The sequence below is a fragment of the Puntigrus tetrazona genome, chromosome 21 (genome assembly GCF_018831695.1).
Source record: "Puntigrus tetrazona isolate hp1 chromosome 21, ASM1883169v1, whole genome shotgun sequence".
NCBI classification, from domain to species: Eukaryota; Metazoa; Chordata; class Actinopteri; order Cypriniformes; family Cyprinidae; genus Puntigrus; species Puntigrus tetrazona.
In genome coordinates, this window is record NC_056719.1 from 10,946,592 (window position 1) to 10,967,451 (window position 20,860).

Here is a 20,860-nt window from a genome sequence, read left to right on the forward strand (position 1 = left end):
GGAGAGAATGTATGCAAATGAGCGTAAGCGGTGTTTGAATCAATTTGTCTGAACGAGTCAAATGATGATTCAATGATTCTTTTAAACAAACGCAGTTACTTGTTGCCACCTATTGGCAAGACTAAATATGGTGAACTAACCTACTACATGCGATAATAAATTTGCATGCTAAGTTTGCATTTTGATGTGGACAGTTTTGTGGACACATGACACAAATAAAATATTTTATAAATATTAATAGCAATAAAACGCTAAGGCTTTAAAAAGTGCATTTTTAAGCCAGAACGTAAATGGATACACTTGTCATAAATGCACAATAATAAATAAACAGCAAACTCGAAATAATGAAACCGTTACAGAAATGCTGGTATTTTTAGTGCTTTATTTGACTAGCTTAAACTTTGCTCTCGTATCAGAAAAGGAACATGCAATCTGGGTACATGTGGAGGTCGTTCACAGTACAATGACATCAGTCTGTTACAGTACATTCTTGTGCAAATACTCCTCTCACTAACATGTGGACACCGAGGGACTTCAGGGCCTTTTGACATTAAAACCGGGTTTCTCTGAACACAGAACATCCTGAGAAAGATAAGTGCAGCAGTGCACGTTCTCTCTCTGGCCCTGTGCCTAGTATAAATTTTAATCAAAACTACTGAGGCTTTCTGAGTCCTCTTAACTTATCTAGTACAGTACTTCATATCAAATATCACATGAAAATAATTATTTTGTGCATATACAGAGAGACATTTTAGCCTCAATACTTCTTAACAGTAACAAATCCACGTATTGTTATTCTTAATAATGCATTACATAAATTAAAAATCACGTTCATACAGTTCATATATATTTACAATGCACTTACAGTTTACAACAATTGCTGCTTTTAAATGGCTGAACATAAATCATATAGAGTGAAACCAATGTAACTTTTCAAGTCAGACTTCTCCACATGCTCTGTACAGTTCAAACATTAAAGTGCTTGAAACATAGCCTATGGCCATAAAATGTATTGGCTCGACACATAAATGAAGAGTTTTCATGCTTGGACTCCGCTAAGAGTGAACAGCCTCGTTAAACGAACAATGACCGTTCCTGGGGGTAGAAAATGTAATCAGTTTTCAGATTTCGGAGCAGTTTTAGGTCTGATAGAAAATTATGGGAGCTGTGATTTACCTGCATAAACCTGTAGTACACTCGATGTTGTCATGGCAATAGGCTCCGTATGGTTTGAACCCCATAATTCGCCAGAGAGGGGACATTCGTATCTTGCGGTGAAGTATATGTGATGACTGAAGATCTGATCGCACTTTAGGAGTCACTACTGGCACAGAAGATACCTAACATACAGCAGGAAACATAAACATGCTGTAACATGTGTTTTTATTTATTAATAACAACTTCATGATTTATGAAATGAGCATCACTAAGATTAGGCTACATGTTGTCCAGTATTAACTAGCTAATGTTAACAAATACTGTAAAGTGTGGCCTAGTATATAATAATTGTAAAAGCATTTTTTAACATGTGAAAAAAAAAGTTGTTGGAAAGAGGTGGAAACTCACCTGGTGCATCAGCACTAGCAAGATCAATGCGCAAAATCCAAATTTTGCCAGGTTAAAGTGATGCAGATGCATTTTGCTGACAGTATTTCCCGTAAAACTCAGCGTGTGTTATGTTATGCCGGTGTGTCCAGAAGATCACTTAAGCCTTGCAGTGACCGTGTATATTTATAACCCTCCAGCATTGATCTTACCTCCCCACCCTCTCCGTCAGTTCGTCTCTTCTGCTCTCTTACTCCGCTCAAGGCCATGGCCAAGATAAAATCACGTGGTTAGTAAATATTTGAGAGTTTACGTAAGCTTAAACTGGCATTAATGTGTGGTCGTCTAGCTTCTGGGATCGATGGGAGTAAAAAAATGACAGCCTCTCAGAAGTGCTGCCCTCAATATTTTAGAGATTTTAGAGATTTATATTAGAATTAGATTTTAGATTTTAAAAAGAAATAAATGTTATAAATATTTTATATTTTTATATATATATATATATATATATATATATATATATATTATATGCACCACACTGTTTACATTTAAAAATAGAAATGTTTTCACTCGGATTTAACATGCATTTAACTTAAATTTTGTAAAAATTTTGTTCAAAAATGTAATTTAATTAACTAAAATAACGTTAATATTCCAAATGACTAAAAATCTGATTTATACCTTCGTATTATACAATAAAACATATTAATCAACATAAAAACACAAGTGTAGTGAAAGATCGAATCAACGAATCAAAGTTCATAATAAATAAAATAAATATACATTTAACAATATACAATGTAACAACAAAAAAACCTAAGATAATGATTAAAATGATCCATCAAATGTGAACTTCATGTAAATGCATATATACTTTTTTCTATATCCTTTTTTTCCTTTAAAATGACATGAAATACCCCTCAAAGTTTATTACATTTTTCACCACCTATATAGTACACGTTTTAACAGTTAGTCTTTGCATTTTATAGTCTTTTATGATTAAAATTGTAATCGTTTTACAGTGAAGATTTATTTTGGGGATTTTGCAGGGAAAGTTATTGAACAACAAATAATAAAAAGATGTCGCTTATCTTTTCTTAAAAATTTTAAAATAACTTCAAAGAGAAAAGTATGTTCTCATCTCTCTAAATCAATAGGTCATCAAGTTCACTCAGATAACATATGGCCTGTTCATACTAAGAATCTTTCACGCCACTGCATCAGTCACGTATTAATAAAATTAATAATTTATTATGAATGCAAAACATCGATCAGGAAGATGAATGTAACAGATACTATAAGACCGTGACCGTTTTTCACTTGGTCTTGTAATAATTATTATGCATGTGATTTTTATGCATTTCTTCTTATTATTGATTACAATGTAAGACCATTAAAAATGACCTTAATGGTGGGAAAATTAAAAAAGTGGACCGATAAACAATTTAAACAGTCATATAGGCTACATTTTAAATTGAACTCTAAATGAATTGAATAATTTAAAAAACTCTGTTCATGTCATGTGCATCATGCTCACAGATGGTGAAAGTTCAGAGTGCGCTCCAAATGACAGAACAGTGCGATCCAGTCCTTAATCAGCGCAGATTGAAAAAAAATATATTTGTTTTGAAAATCTGTGGACTGTCGTTATTTGTGATGTACACTTATTATTTCATGTTTTATAGGTGACAGTGTTAATGCGGCTTAGAGACTTTGAAGAGGAAAGCAAAGTCCATAGGGTTCACGACAACACAAAGTCTATTAGGTTCAGGACAACTCGAAGTCCGTGAAGTTCAGTAACACGTAATTGTGGTAACTAATGTAATCACACTGCGTGATCAGCAGAATGCACTGTGGGCTCGGGTTGTCTGCATTTGTCACCTATAGATGGCAACATTGAGCCGCTCATTGACGCTCACACGCTTAGGGTAGGCTACAAAACACAGCCTGAAAATATTAAACCTAGTGCTTTGTGCTGTTTCAATAAAAAAGGGAAAAAAGATGCGCTAGTACTGATATGACCTGTTGATTTATTCTTCATATTTTATATTCTAATGCAATTTTGCAAAGCTTAGTGAAATGTAACTAAATAAAGCTGGTTAAATAAATCCTTGAATGAATTTTTTCATTTGTAATTTTTGCATTTCTTGCAATGACCGTACCTTATTGAAACAAAGCATATTTTGCATACTTTTTTTTTTTCTATTATTGAAATAAATGAACATACTATTTAATGTAAAGTTACTGCGTGTTAAATTTTTGCACCCTTATTGAACGTTTTTCACAATTAAAAATATATTACGGTTTGTTATTTTATACAATCAGCTAAACTGTGTGTGAGTATATATATATATATATATATATATATATATATATATATATATATATATATATATATATATATATATATATATATATATATATATATATTCATAAGCTGTAAAGGTGTTAAATTAGTAATGTGCTGTCATGACGTACACTTTTATTTATAATGTTAGGTCTCTGCAAATATACTATTAAAAATACTTTTACAAAATACATTTTGTACGATTTAAAGGAAACTACAATTGCACATTCAGGTGCAATTCCTTTATAATAAAAGTAGGGCTTGAGTTTAAAATAATAAAAACAGAACTAAAGAAAGTTATGAAGAAGAATAGTAGCCAAAATTAAAACTGATTTGGCAGAGAATGGCATATCAGCTGTGAATGAGAGGCATTCTTAATCGAGCACTGAAGTCTAATTTTGTGGATCGGCACTCGGCTGTTCATGTCTTCTGGAGATTGTACGTCATTGTCATCGGCGCTTGAGTGACACAAGATAGCAAACAAGGTAAATGTTTACTAGTTTCGCTTTGATCTAAGTGTAGTCAATGCACGGTGTCTTAACGTTATAAACATGTTTTGGAACAGTTCCACTCGATGCCATCAAGCCACGGCTCCTAAATTTATGAAAATGTCAGCTGGTTAGCATGTAACCCTTTAGCTATCCTGCTAACCAGCCCCATGAGTATTTTTGTGAATTTGTTATAATAGTAATTTACATCATTGCTGACAGCTTGCAGTATGTAGCGGGCGTTTTTCTGTGCCATTTTGCCGCAATCTAGTATATAGCTCATATTTTTTTGCAAGCTAAGCTAAAATGACCCAGATCTGAAGTTTGCTGATGTCATTAGCTTTGGTTTAGTAACTCAGAAGGTGAACCATTAATCTTATCTGATACTTTTATTAGCTAAATATAGTACGCATAATTGTAAATATTTTACACTGTCTGTATTTGTAAGCCTTTAAAAAAATTTATTTAAAAAAAATAACTTTATATTATTTTTTAATTTTAGAAACCTCATAGTGCTGCTCTGCTATTAATTTGAAATTCAGTATTTAAAGTTAATCCAGAATCATAGTATTTGTAGTTTTGGTGTCAATCATTGCTAGGTTCCTGTTCAGTCTAGAAGTGTGTGGTAAACATTAATAGTTGGGTGGAACCTGTAAAGCTTTAACTAAAATGGAGTCTGTTATGCTCAGGTCAAAGGACATTTCCATGTCCTCCACATTCTGGAGGAAAGATGGACAACACGGGCTATTGCGGCGAGAGCTTCAACAGCCTGCAGAGTGGAACCAGCGATGAAGACATGGTGGAAATCGCAGGAGCCACTCTGGACTTCTCCAGCACCGATGACGTGCCTCCTCTGGACAGGGAGTATGGCCTGGGTGAGTGCCCGATCTGTCCATACCCACGTGTTTTATTTGTAGTGAGATGAGATGGCCCCAGTGGCGACAGTGACAATGACGACGTGGAGAGGTGACAATATAAGTCATATTATTTCCCCACTGTAGCTGCCACCCAGTTTTCTCCGTATTCATTTGTGTTCTTTTCTTCATTTTTATTGTCATTCAGAAGATTCCCATAGATTTTTTCCTTTCTCTCATCATACGATCTAGGTTTGGGGGTAAATGTGTAATGTATAGGTCTCTGGTGTTTGCGTGTCTGTGAGAAAATAGCGGTGAGAATTCGCTGAGGTCACAACTTTGGTATTTGCCGCCCCCTAACAGAAATCCTTTTATCACAGAGATCAAAGTGTCCCCTCTAGTTATTTCTATTGTAGCTACTAGTTTCATAATTTGAGCGGTGTCAGGTTTTCACATCCATCTGTTTCCCTTGAACTTCCTCAGCTTTTGATATCAGTTGCTTTGTATTGTGTTTGCTGTGCAGTATATGGGTTATTTTTTTTGTTTAAATACAAACATTATATGATACATTTTTTATTTCATAAACCTAGGTTATAAAAGCATAATGTTGTATGCTTTGAATAATTATGAACGCTATACGGCGCAGGAAAAAATGTATAATTAAGTTTCTAGAAGATTGATAATTATTAACCATAGCTAGTTTTATTGCTGTTTTTTTGTGGTGTCATTTATTTCCTGTTCTTTGTACTAGTTAAATCTTTTTATGAAAGTCATGTGAAGAACTGTGAACACTGGAACAGGAATGTTTGTGCTACCATAAATGTTATTTCACAACATATATCCCGTTTCTATTAAGAGCCCACAACAAGTATATATGCTGTGTTGAAATTAAATAAGTAAAAATAAATGTAATAAATAATAGCTTATGAATAATATTTATTCATTAAAATATAAAGTTCAAGTAAAGTAACTGGGGCCACTGTGCAATGCTACATACATATATAATTTATTTATTTATTTTAAATTTTATTTAAAGAAATTATGCAATTATGTGACATAGAATGTGAACTAGTGTTTCACAGTTTCCACAAAAATATTAAGCAACTGTACTGTTTTCAACATTGATAATAATTAAAAAATATTTCTTGAGTAGCAAGTCAGCATGTTAGAATGATTTCAGAAGATTGATGTGAGACTGGGGAGATTATGCTGTGAATTCAGCTTTATGATACAATAGAGTAAATTGTAATATTTCATGATGTTAGTGCTTTTACCGTATTTTGAAATAAATCCAGACTTGGTGAGCAGGATCTGCTTGGTGACCTCAATCTGTTGAACAGTAGCTCATTTGCAGTTGATTTTGATGACGTTATCCCACCCTTGGGCTTCTGAAAAGCAAAGTTTAAAGGACTACTAGTTCAAATTCAGGTCTTATTGACCCTCTGGCATTTTTGGTAGAAAACAGTATAAGATTGACCTCCGAACATCCTGTTGGGAGAAAAAAGGCTCTTGTGATCATTTTGGCATTCCCCCTAAGGCCTTTAACTGTCACATCCGGTTATGTATTTTGTACTTTTAACCTGCATTAGTAATGTATGTCTTTCTCTTATTTGTGCAGGTGGTTCATATGGAGTTGGTGATGGGCCTAATGGGGTTCCTAAACTGATGGATTTACTAGATGAACCAGTGCCTGGGGTCGGCACATATGAAGACTTCAACACCATCGACTGGGTCCGGGAGAAATCCAAAGACCGGGATCGCCACCGAGAGGTGACTGTACAATTGAATCCCGTTGAGTTTTAAATATCATCATCATCATCATCATCATCATGCAGTTCACTTCAGCTTGTGTTTATTTGTGATCTTCCATTTCTCTTCATTTAAGATTGCTACCAAGAGTAAAGAGTCAACCTTGGCTCTGATGAAGAGTATCAGTGATGCCTTTTCTGGGTGGCTTCTGATGCTGCTTGTGGGACTGATGTCAGGTTGGATTGTTTTTATAATATGAAAGCATACGTATCATGAAGAGTGATTATAGAGCACCAAGTTCACCCAAAAGTGAAAATACTGTCATTAGTATTTTTGATGAAATCCAAGAGCTTTCTGAAGGGCACTACCACAACAAAAGCACAGAATTGTAGCAAGGGCATTGTTAAAATGGTCCATGTGACATCGGTTGTTTGACATTAATTTTAAAAAGCTTTGAAAATACTTTTTTGTGCGCAAAAAACCCCCCAAAAATAATCACTTCATTCAGTCTTTGAAAGTGTGTTCACGATGCATTCGCCGACCTCGAATATGACCTGTCTTCTAAAATATGCAAGTAGCAGCAACTTCACAAGGCTGTTCAATGTAATGTTAACTTAAGAAATGCGTGCTAAGCATCTGCTGAGTGTTGAAGCAGAAGAGTAGCGTTTATTTGTGCACACTAACAAAACATTGCGCTTTTGTAAAATAATGAAAGCAAACAGGATGTATTCTCTCCCGTCTGTGTCTTTGTGAACATGAGCTCGAAACTCTCTGTATGCTTGCCTTACGGACATAAAAAAATGAATCTATGGAGGGCTAAATGTCTACTTCATGATCATTACAACAAGCTTTGTGCATGCGTTTTAGGACTTATTAGGGAATGTAGTAAATGAAAGGCTCATTATTATGATTTAAATAGTTCATTAATAAACATGTGAGGGTGAGTAATTCATGACAAGAGTTTTCATTTTTGGGTAAACTATCCCTTTAAAAATAGTTTGAATTTCCTGTGCAATATTATCTGTCCTCTCCGTGGCGTTTTTATAGCATTTGTTCTGTTTGATTTCAGGTGCCCTGGCTGGTGGCATCGACATCTCAGCCCATTGGATGACGGATCTGAAGGAGGGAGTGTGTCTGAATGGCTTCTGGTTTAATCATGAGCACTGCTGCTGGAACTCCAACGAGACCACCTTCCAGGAAAGAGACAAATGCCCTAACTGGAAAAGCTGGGCAGAGCTCATTGTCGGTACTAATGACGGTCCTTTTGCTTACATCATGAATTATCTGATGTATGTGTGCTGGGCGCTGCTTTTCTCCTTCCTGGCTGTGTCTTTAGTCAGGGCTTTTGCCCCCTATGCTTGTGGCTCTGGAATACCTGAGGTAAGCAAAAAAAAATGTTGGTATAATATTTAACCTTACGCTTTAACACACAGGTTGTTATATTGGCTGTTATAATGCACTGGTTCGTATTTGACATTCTAGATCAAGACCATTCTGAGTGGCTTTATCATCAGGGGCTACCTGGGTAAATGGACTCTTATGATTAAAACCATCACACTGGTGCTGGCTGTGTCATCTGGACTCAGTCTGGGAAAAGAAGGACCGCTGGTCCATGTGGCCTGTTGCTGTGGCAACATCCTATGCCACTTGTTTACCAAGTACCGCAAGAATGAGGCAAAGAGACGAGAGGTATATGAAAATTAGATACTTTTTATCCACCATAAGTTTACCCTAAGATATTGAGACATTTTTGCACACAAATCGAAATCAAAATAACTCTAAATATTTTAGTTTTCTGTGGGGGTTTTTAATAAATGCAGTCTTGGTGAACACCCCTTTCAAAAACATCCAAAACTTTTACCAACAACAGATATTTGATGAGTGTTTTTAAGAAGCAAGGCACAAACCTCTATCTCCCATCTCTTTCTAAGAATACACTGCCATTTGTTGTTACATTTTTGCGGCTTTACTCTAAGGACATTCTGGTTGCCTGTTTTTGTGGTTTTATGTTTAAAGCTTGCTCATTGTGAGAATGTTTTTTATTGACATCATGAAGACGAGACCAAACATAGGATCTCTTTTTACTTTTACTAGATCCGAGTCTTTTGTCAGATGAGCCTGGCCTATAGTTTCAGTTCTGACTTTCTTCTCTTTGCATTTTGATTAGGTATTGTCTGCCGCAGCAGCTGTTGGTGTGTCAGTAGCTTTTGGTGCACCGATTGGAGGAGTTCTGTTCAGTTTGGAAGAGGCAAGCATACTTATTATGCAGTACTTATGATTTCATACTCAGCATTATCTAGTGTCATTTTAATAAGTAGAATCACTCTCACTTCATATTTTAGGTGAGTTATTATTTCCCACTGAAGACACTGTGGCGCTCTTTCTTTGCTGCATTGGTGGCGGCCTTCACCCTTCGGTCCATCAACCCGTTTGGTAACAGCAGGCTGGTGCTCTTCTACGTGGAGTTCCACTCCCCTTGGCACTTGCTGGAGCTCATCCCCTTTGTCCTATTGGGGATTTTCGGGGGAATCTGGGGAGCTTTCTTCATCCGTGCAAACATTGCGTGGTGCCGCCGACGTAAGACCACACGACTGGGTCACTACCCTGTTTTGGAGGTGCTGGTTGTTACGGCGATCACGGCTCTGCTGGCGTTCCCCAACAGCTACACACGTATGAGCACCAGCGAGCTGATCTCCGAGCTATTCAACGATTGTGGTCTGCTGGATTCCTCACAGCTGTGTAATTACGCCAATGTGACCGTCACAAAGAGCAGCAGCGATTCTCTGCCTGATAGGCCAGCAGGACAGGATGTGTACACCGCCATGTGGCAGCTCTCACTGGCCCTGGTCTTCAAGATGCTCATCACAGTGGTGACCTTTGGCATGAAGGTACAGGGTCAAAGTCCCGTATTATCTTCCTTTTCTATCTTTCATCCACCCATTGTCTTTCTTTCTTTCTTTCTTTCTTTCTTCTATCTTTCCATCTGTCCATCCATTATCCTTCCATTAATTCTATCTTTCTTTATCCCATCTATTCATCCCTCCACCATTTATCATATATTGCTTTTATCCAACATCCGTCTTTTCTTCAATTTCTTTGTCTATCCAATCATTTTGTGATCCTTTCTTTTATTACACCCATCTATCCTCCCCTCCCTGCATCTAGTAGTAGTAGTAGTAACTTTATTCATCCCCTTAGGGAAATTTTGTTTCAGTGACATGTTTCATATGCGGTTTCTCACAAAAGACAACTTTGACACAGATTTCAAAATAGGACAATGCAATCCACAACACTTTGTTACGCATTTAATACCCCACTAAATGAGACCTGCTCTGCTGAAGAAGGGAAAAAAATCCATCTATCCAGCCATTCTATCTTTCTATATTCCATATTCCAATATATGTATACCTCTACTATCCATCTACCATATATTCCTTTTTATTCCATCCATCAACCAATTCTTCCATCCATATTTCAACTCAACTTCTCTTTCTTTCTTGTATCATCCATTCTATTTTCTCTTATTTCATTATCAATTCATCCTTCCTGTCTTCCTTCAAATGATCCATTCATCCTTTTTTCCATCAACCCATTTCATCTTTATTTATTCATTCATTCATACATTCTTTATTTTCGTACATACATATATTCTTCATTATTCATCCAGTTCACAGATTTCTTTTTCCCATTTTACCTTTTTTCTTTATCTATTCATTCACCCTTTCTTTCTTTCTTTTCTTCCATTTCCTTTCATCTTCAGTCCATCCTTTTTTTTTGTTTCATTCATTCAGTCATCATCTTTTTATCCGTCTCATCTTAACGTCTTTTTTCCATTCTACCTTCCTTCCAACATGCATCACTCTTTATTTGTTTGCTATCTATCCATCCATCCACCTTTTCTTTCTTTCCATGAATTGTTCTTTTCATCATCAGTTCATTCATTCTTTCTTCCATTTATCAATACATTCTATTGACACAGGTTCTTTTACAGAGAATTTAGTGTTTACATCTGCCATTTTCTGCACTGTTGTGCCCTGTATATTCCTCCAGGTGCCCTCTGGACTCTTCATCCCCAGTATGGCTGTGGGAGCGATTGCAGGCAGGCTGCTTGGTGTGGGTATGGAGCAACTGGCATATTACCACCATGACTGGGTAATCTTCAGAGGCTGGTGCTCACCTGGAGCGGACTGCATCACCCCCGGCCTCTATGCCATGGTGGGCGCCACCGCCTGTCTGGGTAAAAGTCTATGCAAACTGTCTACTATTAAAAATGTGCCATTACTGGCTTGTCCAAATACTTTCATTCAGGCCTGTCTTTCTTTCATAGGCGGTGTAACTCGTATGACAGTCTCTCTGGTGGTCATTATGTTTGAGCTAACGGGCGGCCTGGAATACATTGTGCCTCTCATGGCTGCCACCATGACTAGTAAATGGGTGGCAGACGCTCTGGGTCGAGAAGGCATTTATGAGGCTCATATCCGTCTCAACGGTTACCCCTTCCTGGAGTCTAAAGAGGAGTTCAGCCACAAGACGCTTGCCATGGACGTGATGCGCCCCCGCCGCAGCGACCCACCACTCTCTGTGATCACTCAGGATGGGATGAGCGTGGAGGAAGTCGAGTCGCTCATTGCTGAAACCTCATACAGCGGTTTCCCTGTGGTGGTTTCGCATGAGTCTCAGAGACTTGTGGGCTTTGTTCAGCGCAGAGATCTGGTCATCTCTATTGGTAAGAGAACACAAAGTGGACTTTTTTATGTTCATTTTTCTTGGGTCTTGGACTAGAATTATTGCTGATAAACGTCTTGGTGGAAAAAATTGCCATTTTCATTTAAAAATCTGCATGACTTTCTGACTTTTATTTGTCCATATAATAAAAGTGAATGGAGTTCAAAGGTAATTTGGACCCCACTGACTTTCATTGTATGGACAATCACTTTAAACATTCTTCTTATAGACATCATGTGGATTATACTGTAGGTCAATCATGACAAGGTTTATTATTCTTCATTTCCCTCTGGCAGAAAATGCTCGCCAGCGTCAGGAAGGTGTGGTTAGCGCCTCCCGAATCTTCTTCACTGAATACACACCTCCACAGCCACCCAACAGCCCTCCTCCATTGAAGCTTCGTGGCATCATGGATCTCAGCCCATTTACTGTTACCGACCACACTGCCATGGACATTGTGGTGGACATCTTCCGCAAGCTGGGTCTGCGCCAGTGTCTCGTCACTCACAATGGGTAAAACCTTTCTTTACTTAGCCTGTAAAGTTTTTTAAGTTCTTGACTAATATTATTGGGTTCGTCCATCATTTACATATGTCAGAATTACTACATGTCAAATATATTTGGATAAATCTTCTTCCTGTTTTTCCACAGGCGTTTACTAGGCATCATCACCAAAAAAGACATTCTGAAACATATGGCCCAGATGGCCAACCGAGACCCTGACTCTATTCTCTTCAACTGAAGTGCCAAACTGGCTGTTAGGAAACACCAGTCAGTTTGAAATCACCCATTGGGCAGAAAACACCAGTCTGGCCAAATGATTTGCACTAAAGAACTGTCAGACTTGGGTGAGCGTCCATTCACACTGTGAATCCATTTGTAGAGCCTCATTGGCGTAGGCGCTACAATTGCAGGATTGAGGACCTTCAGCAGCGTTCTGTGCACTCTGCCAACTAGCTATAAGGTGGGATTGAGTGCAGCCAAGTGTTGGTGTTTGCAGGTATTCAACTTATCATAACATATCAGGGCATCAAAACATATCACAGTATATACCACAACATTTTGTAGCATAAATGGAAATATAGACATTCACCTACCCAGCCTCTGTTGGATCGTATTACTCAAACCCAAAACACCTCTGGTGAAAAAGACCACATCGTCATCGTTCAGATTTTACGACGCATATCAAGAGGAAGTCACAAGCAATCGGTAGCAGATGTGCATTGCATATTTCCCTAGAGTTCTCCTGCCTTCCACTACAGAACGGATGTTAATTATAAGTTAAAACCATTTGTTGTTTACATGTTCATATGCATTTTTTGTCTTTTTTTTTATTTTTACTCTGTATAAATGAGCACTAGCAAGTATTCCAGCATCTGAAAGTTCACGGGATGAATATTATTTTGTTCAAGCTGAATCTTAACGCTTTATGAGTCATTTATTGGTCTGATGATTTACGGTTTCCTTATTTTGTCACATCTGTAACATGTTTTCAGACTTGTAATCAGTCATAAGCAGCACCGTGTAGTTTCTGCCAAGAAATGACACTTAAAAAGACTCATTATCAGAATAGAGTTTTCAGATTACATGCCCTTTTTAACATTTTTACACTACCATTCAAATGTTAGGGGGTCAATAACATTTGTGTCTCTTATGCTCACCAAGGCTGCATTAATTTGATCAAAAACATATTAAAACACTAACATTGTGAAATAATATTACAATTTAAATTAATTTTAATGTATTTTAAACTGTAATTCACTATTGTGATGGCAAAGCTGAATTTTCAGCATCATCCATTCTTCAGTTTAACATGAACCTTCAGAAATTATAATATGCTGATTTGCTGTTCAAGAAACATTTCTCCTTTCAGGTTTATGTAATAAGAAGCTCAAAAGAACTGCTAAGAATTATTTGAAATAATATTATAAATGTCTCTTTTGACCAATTTAACGCATCCTTGCTGAATAAAAGTATTGGTTTCTTTAAATAAAAAAACAAACAAAAAAACGTACTAACCCGAAACCTTTGATGTGGTTATCAAATGTTTTAAAACCACTGTTAAAACTACACATTATGTAGCATTTCTCTATGCAAGTTAGGTTGGCATTATTTTTGGACAACATGTATGTGCAATCAATGCAAAATGGCATTACATGATACCATTAACAAGTCAGATTTTGCCTTTTAATTCTAAATAACTCTTAATTATGCTATAATTAATGTTTTTTTCTGGTACTTGGCTGAATGGTACGCAAATTTTCTCCATTAACATATGCTGCCTAATTGTATGCATAGCCCATACCATTTATATTCCTATCACATGCATGTCCAAATGTAATCTGAGCATGCAATATGTAGTCATCGGAATCGTGTAATTTTATTATATGCATATCAACCCAGATGTTTCCATTTTAATGTTTAAGCCTGCATCTTTTCTTAATCATTTGCATTTCTCTGCTGGCATACCACGCCACTACTGTTTATGAAACTCACAGTGGGACAGAGTGAATGCTAAAATCTTTGTAAGCAGTGCTTAAAACTCCTCAAGAGGCACATTATCTTGGTTCTCAGTCCTTAGCTAACTTTCACTGTATTTCCATTTTTTTTTAATCAAAATATCGCTCATTTTTTAAAAATTAAGGGCCATTTTATTAAGAACATCCATGCTAATTGTTGAGAAAAAAACGTAATGGTTGTGCAGTCATTTTTGGGTTCTTTATACTCATTGTTTAAATTGTATAAACTTGTTTTTTATGTCAGCATTATCCATTAGTGTTAAATATGAATGTCTCATTATCATTGTAATTTATTTGTAAGCACTACATGAAATATAATAACGTAACATGCTCTTCAGTGTTTCTTTCTTTTAAGTGTGACATTTGGTGCTTAATGTTAATCCTCAAAATTATTTCAAGATGTCTGTCTGTCCTTCAGGACAATTGCTGTAACAGGAAATAGGCATTCTTCTGAAAAAATGTTAGTTTAACTTTGGATTGTTTTGATAAATTTGAGTCATGCAAAGTCTTGCTCTTCATATATCCCTGTTTTTGGCTGTAGATTATTTGCTAGATTTTACTTCAGACAACAGTGAATGACACAGGTTTGACTCATAATGAAATGTGTGTGGCATAGTGCTTCCCAACAAAGCAACTTCCTTTAATTAACTGAAGACTTCAAGCGATTGGTCACACTGCCCCAGACAGTCTTTTTTTTTAGGAAAGAATGAACAATATAAACAGTATAACATCAAAAGAAAGTGGGAAACTATTAATCTGGCATTGTTTGTGTGCACGAATAGCAGCTTGCACAAAATTTTGCGCATTTGTTGAAGGTGAAAGTCTTCATTTTATAGAATTATGTTTGCTTTTTATGTGGTTAAATAGAGAAGATCATTGTTCTCATTTTCAGAAACGTCTTTACAGAGCTCTCACAGATATCTGCCCTTTCAGATGGGAGTCCAGAGTTCCTCACTCTATTGAATGTTACAATTCAGCCTACGAAGGTCAAATGGTCCACAATAACCAGATGGTTTTCTGATTTGTTTGGTCTTTTGAACCCATCAAATGCTGGAGAATATATGCTTCCCTCTCTTCACGTGTGGGGCCTTCCGTCAGAAACAATTTCCTTTCCCTTAGAATGAGACCACAAACCCCAACTGCTTCCCTCAGAGGTCAAACAGGAAGGCCCCAAAGTAGCTGGAGGAATCTTCTGCGTACACAGCTGTGGGAGAAGACACAGAGATGAAGATCTCGTCTCCTGCACGAAGTTCAAACAGGCCCCCCTGGTAGATGGAGTGAAGGGCGTTCTCGCTGTCTGGAGACCAACATTTGGTGCCCACACCCTTCAGGAGCTGAATGGGGCGTACGTAGGCGGTCTTCTTGTAGACGCACTGCACCACCTGGTGGCTGTCGGAGCCCGAGTGGTAATCGTCGATGGACAGAGTGAGGTAACGGAAGTAGACTTGGGCGTATAGGTAGTAGCGGCCTGCGCGAGGGATACGCAGGCGCCCGTTGGACACGGTCATGTTGTGAAGGTGGGAGCCGAAACTCTGGTTCCCCCAGGAACGGACGGGATGGCGACAGGACTGGTGAAGGTCATTCTGAGGGGTTAAGGATGTTGTACCTGGTATAACAAGGAAGGTGCAACAAAACGTGATCAACTCCGTGTAGAGCAGCAGTTCAGCCCTGTTCCAACACTCCTTCATCTCATTAATTAATGTGAACCTCTAATCCTTAAAGGGATAGTTCACCTAAAGATTTAAATTCTGTAAAGATTCTGTGAATGCAATAGTAATATAACTTATTCAACAATTCTTTTCCACTAGTTACCATCTACTGCCATTTTGGAGAGGTCCCCCAGAATGTAATCAACATAATCAGTGTAACAACTTGGGGAGACATTTTTTTAAAATTGTATTCTAGTTGCTTCAGAAAATGACGGTTGAACCACTGATGTCACATGGAAAATCTTGCCAATGTCTTTGCTACATTTCTTGCTATGATTTCAAAATATCTTAATTAGTGTTTTGAAGATGACAAAAGTTTTTGGGTGAACTTAAAATAGATTTTCAGGTTCATTCTGTGGAATTGTTGCCATTTGTGTCCCCATGATTTATTGAAATAAACATTCATTTTTAACTAGTACAGCAAAAAAAACATTTTTTTTTTTAAAAGGATGTTGCTCTTTGGATATTTGGGGGTGAATCTCAAACAGAGTCATTCAAGTCATGAAAAAAGTTAAAAGTGTATTTTCTTCACATTTCAACTACACAGCCTTCAGAATATTGTTAGTTCATGACAACTTACTAATGAACACATCAAACCTTACTGTAAAGTGTTTCCAATACGTTTTAATTTCTTTAGTTTATTGTAAAACTAGACTGGGAATTTTTTTTGGTTGCCATTTTCATGTAAGATATCAGTTCAGTAAACAGTCAAAAATGTTTTGTTATATTAGTGAATTCCTAATGAAATGGTTTGTTAATATTGTTTCCAGAAGGACAAGAGAGCTGTAGAAACTTTTCTGCTGACACGAGTGAGTAATACACACACCCAAACATGCTGGCAAACTCACCCTGCAGTCCACTGTCTCTGAGAGTAAGATGAGCTGACGGCCGCGGGCTGCCAGTGGTGAGTAATTTTGTACGTGGAGGGATAGCGACTCTTTCTGAGAAACACGGTAAAGAACAAAGAGCCAGCAAGTCAACAAAGCCAAAAAGAAGAATCGCTTCAAATCACTTAAAAAGTATAATTGTACTAAATTCTAAAAGAGACTAGGCTAGTTCAGGCAGAAAGATTTTTTTCAGATTAAAGCAGAAGGTACACTTAAATTTATGTGGTTTCAGGTTACCTTGAAAGGTGTGTTTTGAGATTACGTTTTCTGTGACCTAAAAGGGCAAAAAAATAAATGCATTCAAATTTGTGAGAAGGTACAGAAAACAAAGCACATGTTTATACATACATTTCTGCCAATGATAGGGTGCTACTGAACTGCACGCTCCTGATTTGGTGTTACACGTTGGAAACATAACATCACAGACATTTTCCACATTCAAGTCCATGTCAGAAAGACAATCCAACCTTTTTCCTGGAACACCAGAGTGCAACAAAAACATTAAAGCCACAGTTGAGAGAGAATAGGCTCTATCGCATTTGATTTATTTGGAGCGTTTTTTTTAGCGCAGCCGGCCAAATCAAATATGTATCATATCCATCAGCCTGGAGATTTGAAAGTCATCTTGGACTTACACCTAGTGGTGCGCATGTAACATTAGGCGAAAACAAAAATATTTTTGCAGAAATGCCTATTCATTTCATCAATTTATTTGGTGAGTTATAGCACGAGATTGTAGAGATGAATAGTGAATAGTATTTTTCTGCTCATGTGATCTCAGTATGGCTGGAGATACAGAGCATACTGTTATTTCTTAGCATTTTCTATTAAAAGAGTAAGAAAATTACTAATGAGGGACCAGAAATCTGTTGCATTTAACCTAGTTTAATACAAGTTAGATTAGTGCCAAACATTTTGTGTGTGAAGATTTCCAGTGTTTTGAGTTTTTTTTTACAGCTTGTTTTCCACTGGTCATGTGCATATCCAAAGGACATCAGGTCCAATCCCATGAGAAATGCCATAAACTGACTAATTCCCATCACTTGAAGAAAAGCACATGCTTTTGATGTACTCACATGTTTATTAGAAACACAGCATTACCTTGGAGATGTATGCTTTGAGTCCTTCTGCCAGTTTAATGCACGGTTCACCAAAGAGCTGGACCAGGTCGTCAGGTACATCCTGTTCTTTCTCCAGAGCGTTCAGAAGACCCAAGCACCTCAGTTCCTCCACCACACCTTGTGTCCGAGCCTGCCAATGACACATTCACCAGTGCACTTAAAAATCTTTAAACATTTTAAAAAGTTTTGTTTTTAAGGAATACGTGACAGAATTTTCATCAATCAAAAATTTTGCATAGCATTTTAGTTGTTTTTTATTTATGGTTTCATGGTGTGGTGCTTTAAATTTTGCAATCTCTACAAAGACCCACTCTAGTGGTCGTAAAAATTCAAACTATGGCTACCTGTGGTCAAAATTTGCCGACCAAAGGAAATGAATGGGAAAGACCATTCTGAAATCTGAAATACAAAGTACAAAAGACCCCACCAACTTTCTAAGCATAAAATCTAGTATTCTTTCACAATACACGGATTTCATTTTTCACATATGTGCCTAAATACATATAATTTGTATATTTTCTTTGTTTCAATGTATAGAAGCAAATATTTTGACCGTACTAAATTAAAAAAAATGCATAGTTGCTCATACGAAGAAAGAGAAATGTACACATAAATTAGAAATGGCCAAAAAAAATCACCTAAAAGGGCAATTTGTCATTGTTACTGTGTCGGTGGAAGTTAGTGCTGTGGCATTCATTTAAATAAAAATGACAGCCAAAGTGTGACCCTTTAAAAAAAAAAAAACTTTGGAGGGTTAAACATGTCAAAATAATAACATACTTTTGCATACCTTTACTACAGCCACACACGCTAAAAAAACAGAGGCCTTTGGGGGTTGAATAAACATATTCCCACAACGGAAAACTATTTTGACAGAGACCGCAAGAATATACGATAAGGAAAAAACGTTTTCTAAATACCTACAAATCAGCCTGTCACTAGAAAAACAGACTAGACCATGTAAGTACAGATATCTGAACGAAAGTTTCTGCGGCTGATATTTTGGCATAGTATTACTGTTTTCAGGACCCATTGTGTATTGTGTCTACTGGTCTGCGAACTGAAAAAAACCCCCTCTTCAAAATCACTGACCTTGAGCTTTCAGAGGATTTGAAAGCAATTAATGCGTTAATTAAATCTGACTGCCTTCTTCTGGTTTAATTAAAGTTTGTATTTATGCTGGTAGAGAGCCCTAAACCTTTGTTGATCTTTGAGGGGGGTTTCCGAAACCACTTTCAGCCTTGTAAAAAGTCTTTGACCAATAATTTTATTAACTCTTTTTTTAATTTTTGAAGAAATACCTAAAAGGACACATTTGATTGTTTTCACAGCAAGAGGAAGAAACAAATCGCTGAAACGATATCAACAACAACCGGCAAAATCATTAACATTCAGTCCGTTATGCAGCTTGCCTCATGGGACATTTTCTGTCAAGAGTTTGACAACTTTCCCACACAATTGCCCTGCACAAATAAGGTGTCCGAATACAAAAGACACCATACAAAGGCTCTTAGCAGAGATTAGATGAATACAATGCAAGCTTTGGTCAAGAATTAAGAAATTTATTGACCTGATTCAATGCACCAGAACTGATTATGAAAAAGACCCGTGACCCAATTCTTGTGGCAGCTAAATAAATGCTGTAACCACCATCCCAAGACTACAGTAAAAAAAGCAGTGCTTGACACAAAGAAAACTTGTAAACTTGATACCAAGATGACAGAATGTCAGCCTGCAGGGTTAAAAAAAGTTTTAATGGTATTTCCCTATGATCTCCATTATGATTTTACAATGTACAATAGCTCTAGTTCTGCGGGATGTTATGGGAACATAGGCTATGCATTTGGAAAAGTTCTGCAAATAATATAATAAGTTTAAAACGATTTAGACAGTGCATAACCGTTCCATAAATCACACTTAACAACAACAACACTAGCAATGCGACTTTTTGTTCAATGCAATTTTACCTGTGCCATTGACATGTTCAAGTATATGAAGAGTCCTGTGGTCGAGGCAACTTGAAGGACGATCACGATGACCACGACCGCTGACACCCACAACCTAGACGGCACTTCGAGACGATTTTTTGGCTGAACCATGATGAATGAGCTCGATTCGCTGCTAACGGACTGTAAATATTCGCAGTTGCCTTCGGATGCGGCGGCATTCCTGTCGAATGACTCCAGTCCGCACTGAGGAGGGGCTGCAGAGTCCATGTTCATCTCCGGGACCCACTAAACAAGCCTGCTTTTTACCTACCACCACGCGCAACAAGTCCGAGGAGACGAATAGGTGTGAATGACAAGAATATCATCTTATCGGCAAAGCGAGGTTCCAGCAAGTCCTTCGAGTTTGGGCGACACGAGGTCCGCGATGTAGCGGTGAAAACACGCTGAGCGCGGAGTAACCGAGTTTGACGATAGACTGGCATACAATATCATCCGCTCTCTATCCTGCCTTCTCGGTTTTCATTTGACACCGCCTCACACCACCCATATTACCTGTTTCCATGTGCAGTACACGCTTTTCACCCGCAAACGCCGTGTAGTGCTAAAATAATAAGATTATCTGGCTGAATTAATCATAAAATATGGCAGCGCTTCGGCGAGTGAGGATAGTTAACCCACAAAACAAAATAATGTCATCGTTTATTCACCTCCAATTTGTTCCAAACCCGTGTGAGTTTCTTTCTCTATTATACACAGGAGAAGATATTTGAAGAATGTTAACTGAATTTGACGGTGGCCATTGACCTCTGACTTCTTTCCATGCTGTGGAAGTACCGTCGGCTGTTTGGCTACAAGTCTTCAAAAATACATATTTTGTGAATAGGCGCATATTGATTAGGTGAAATGAATAACCCTGGGAAAATTTCATCGCTGCTCACCAAAAAGGTAAAACCAGCCAGGGTCCAGC

The 20,860-nt window shown here is 37.4% G+C and overlaps 3 protein-coding genes across 3 annotated transcripts; 1 reads left to right on the top strand and 2 right to left on the bottom strand.

Annotated features, from left to right (window-relative positions):
* Positions 1-365: 365 nt before the first annotated feature.
* Positions 366-1,777, bottom strand: si:dkey-22f5.9 (liver-expressed antimicrobial peptide 2-like). Its single transcript, XM_043220916.1, has 3 exons — positions 1,567-1,777; positions 1,177-1,340; positions 366-1,095 (listed from the first exon to the last, which is right to left on the bottom strand). Exons 1-3 carry the CDS (start codon positions 1,636-1,638, stop codon positions 1,056-1,058), a joined length of 276 nt encoding a protein of 91 aa, XP_043076851.1. The 5' UTR covers positions 1,639-1,777; the 3' UTR covers positions 366-1,055.
* A 2,500-nt stretch (positions 1,778-4,277) lies between these two features.
* Positions 4,278-14,559, top strand: clcn5a (chloride channel, voltage-sensitive 5a). Its single transcript, XM_043221333.1, has 12 exons — positions 4,278-4,377; positions 5,070-5,255; positions 6,853-7,004; positions 7,120-7,219; positions 8,053-8,363; positions 8,466-8,672; positions 9,151-9,231; positions 9,326-9,871; positions 11,034-11,220; positions 11,311-11,709; positions 12,005-12,221; positions 12,360-14,559. The coding sequence occupies exons 2-12, from the start codon at positions 5,111-5,113 to the stop codon at positions 12,448-12,450; spliced, it is 2,436 nt and encodes an 811-aa protein (XP_043077268.1). The 5' UTR covers positions 4,278-4,377; positions 5,070-5,110; the 3' UTR covers positions 12,451-14,559.
* Positions 14,560-14,843: 284 nt separating this feature from the next.
* tnfsf10l3 (tumor necrosis factor (ligand) superfamily, member 10 like 3) lies at positions 14,844-20,503 on the bottom strand. Its single transcript, XM_043221334.1, has 5 exons — positions 19,912-20,503; positions 17,925-18,074; positions 17,061-17,097; positions 16,785-16,877; positions 14,844-15,833 (listed from the first exon to the last, which is right to left on the bottom strand). Exons 1-5 carry the CDS (start codon positions 20,164-20,166, stop codon positions 15,376-15,378), a joined length of 993 nt encoding a protein of 330 aa, XP_043077269.1. The 5' UTR covers positions 20,167-20,503; the 3' UTR covers positions 14,844-15,375.
* Between the last annotated feature and the right edge of the window lie 357 nt (positions 20,504-20,860).

What these genes read in the sequence shown, in the direction of transcription:
- tnfsf10l3 (XM_043221334.1), bottom strand. Translation starts at nt 20,166, where the DNA reads ATGAACATGGACTCTGCAGCCCCTCCTCAGTGCGGACTGGAGTCATTC. An exon ending in TCAAAGCATACATCTCCAAG is followed by an intron (nt 17,098 to 17,924) that starts GTAATGCTGTGT and finishes TTGCCCTTTTAG; the next exon opens with GTCACAGAAAACGTAATCTC. An exon ending in CTCAAAACACACCTTTCAAG is followed by an intron (nt 16,878 to 17,060) that starts GTAACCTGAAAC and finishes CGTGTTTCTCAG; the next exon opens with AAAGAGTCGCTATCCCTCCA.
- clcn5a (XM_043221333.1), top strand. Translation starts at nt 5,111, where the DNA reads ATGGACAACACGGGCTATTGCGGCGAGAGCTTCAACAGCCTGCAGAGT. An exon ending in GCTTGTGGGACTGATGTCAG is followed by an intron (nt 7,220 to 8,052) that starts GTTGGATTGTTT and finishes GTTTGATTTCAG; the next exon opens with GTGCCCTGGCTGGTGGCATC. An exon ending in GGGCGCCACCGCCTGTCTGG is followed by an intron (nt 11,221 to 11,310) that starts GTAAAAGTCTAT and finishes TTTCTTTCATAG; the next exon opens with GCGGTGTAACTCGTATGACA.
- si:dkey-22f5.9 (XM_043220916.1), bottom strand. Translation starts at nt 1,638, where the DNA reads ATGCATCTGCATCACTTTAACCTGGCAAAATTTGGATTTTGCGCATTG. An exon ending in TGCTAGTGCTGATGCACCAG is followed by an intron (nt 1,341 to 1,566) that starts GTGAGTTTCCAC and finishes GCTGTATGTTAG; the next exon opens with GTATCTTCTGTGCCAGTAGT. An exon ending in TGTACTACAGGTTTATGCAG is followed by an intron (nt 1,096 to 1,176) that starts GTAAATCACAGC and finishes TTCTACCCCCAG; the next exon opens with GAACGGTCATTGTTCGTTTA.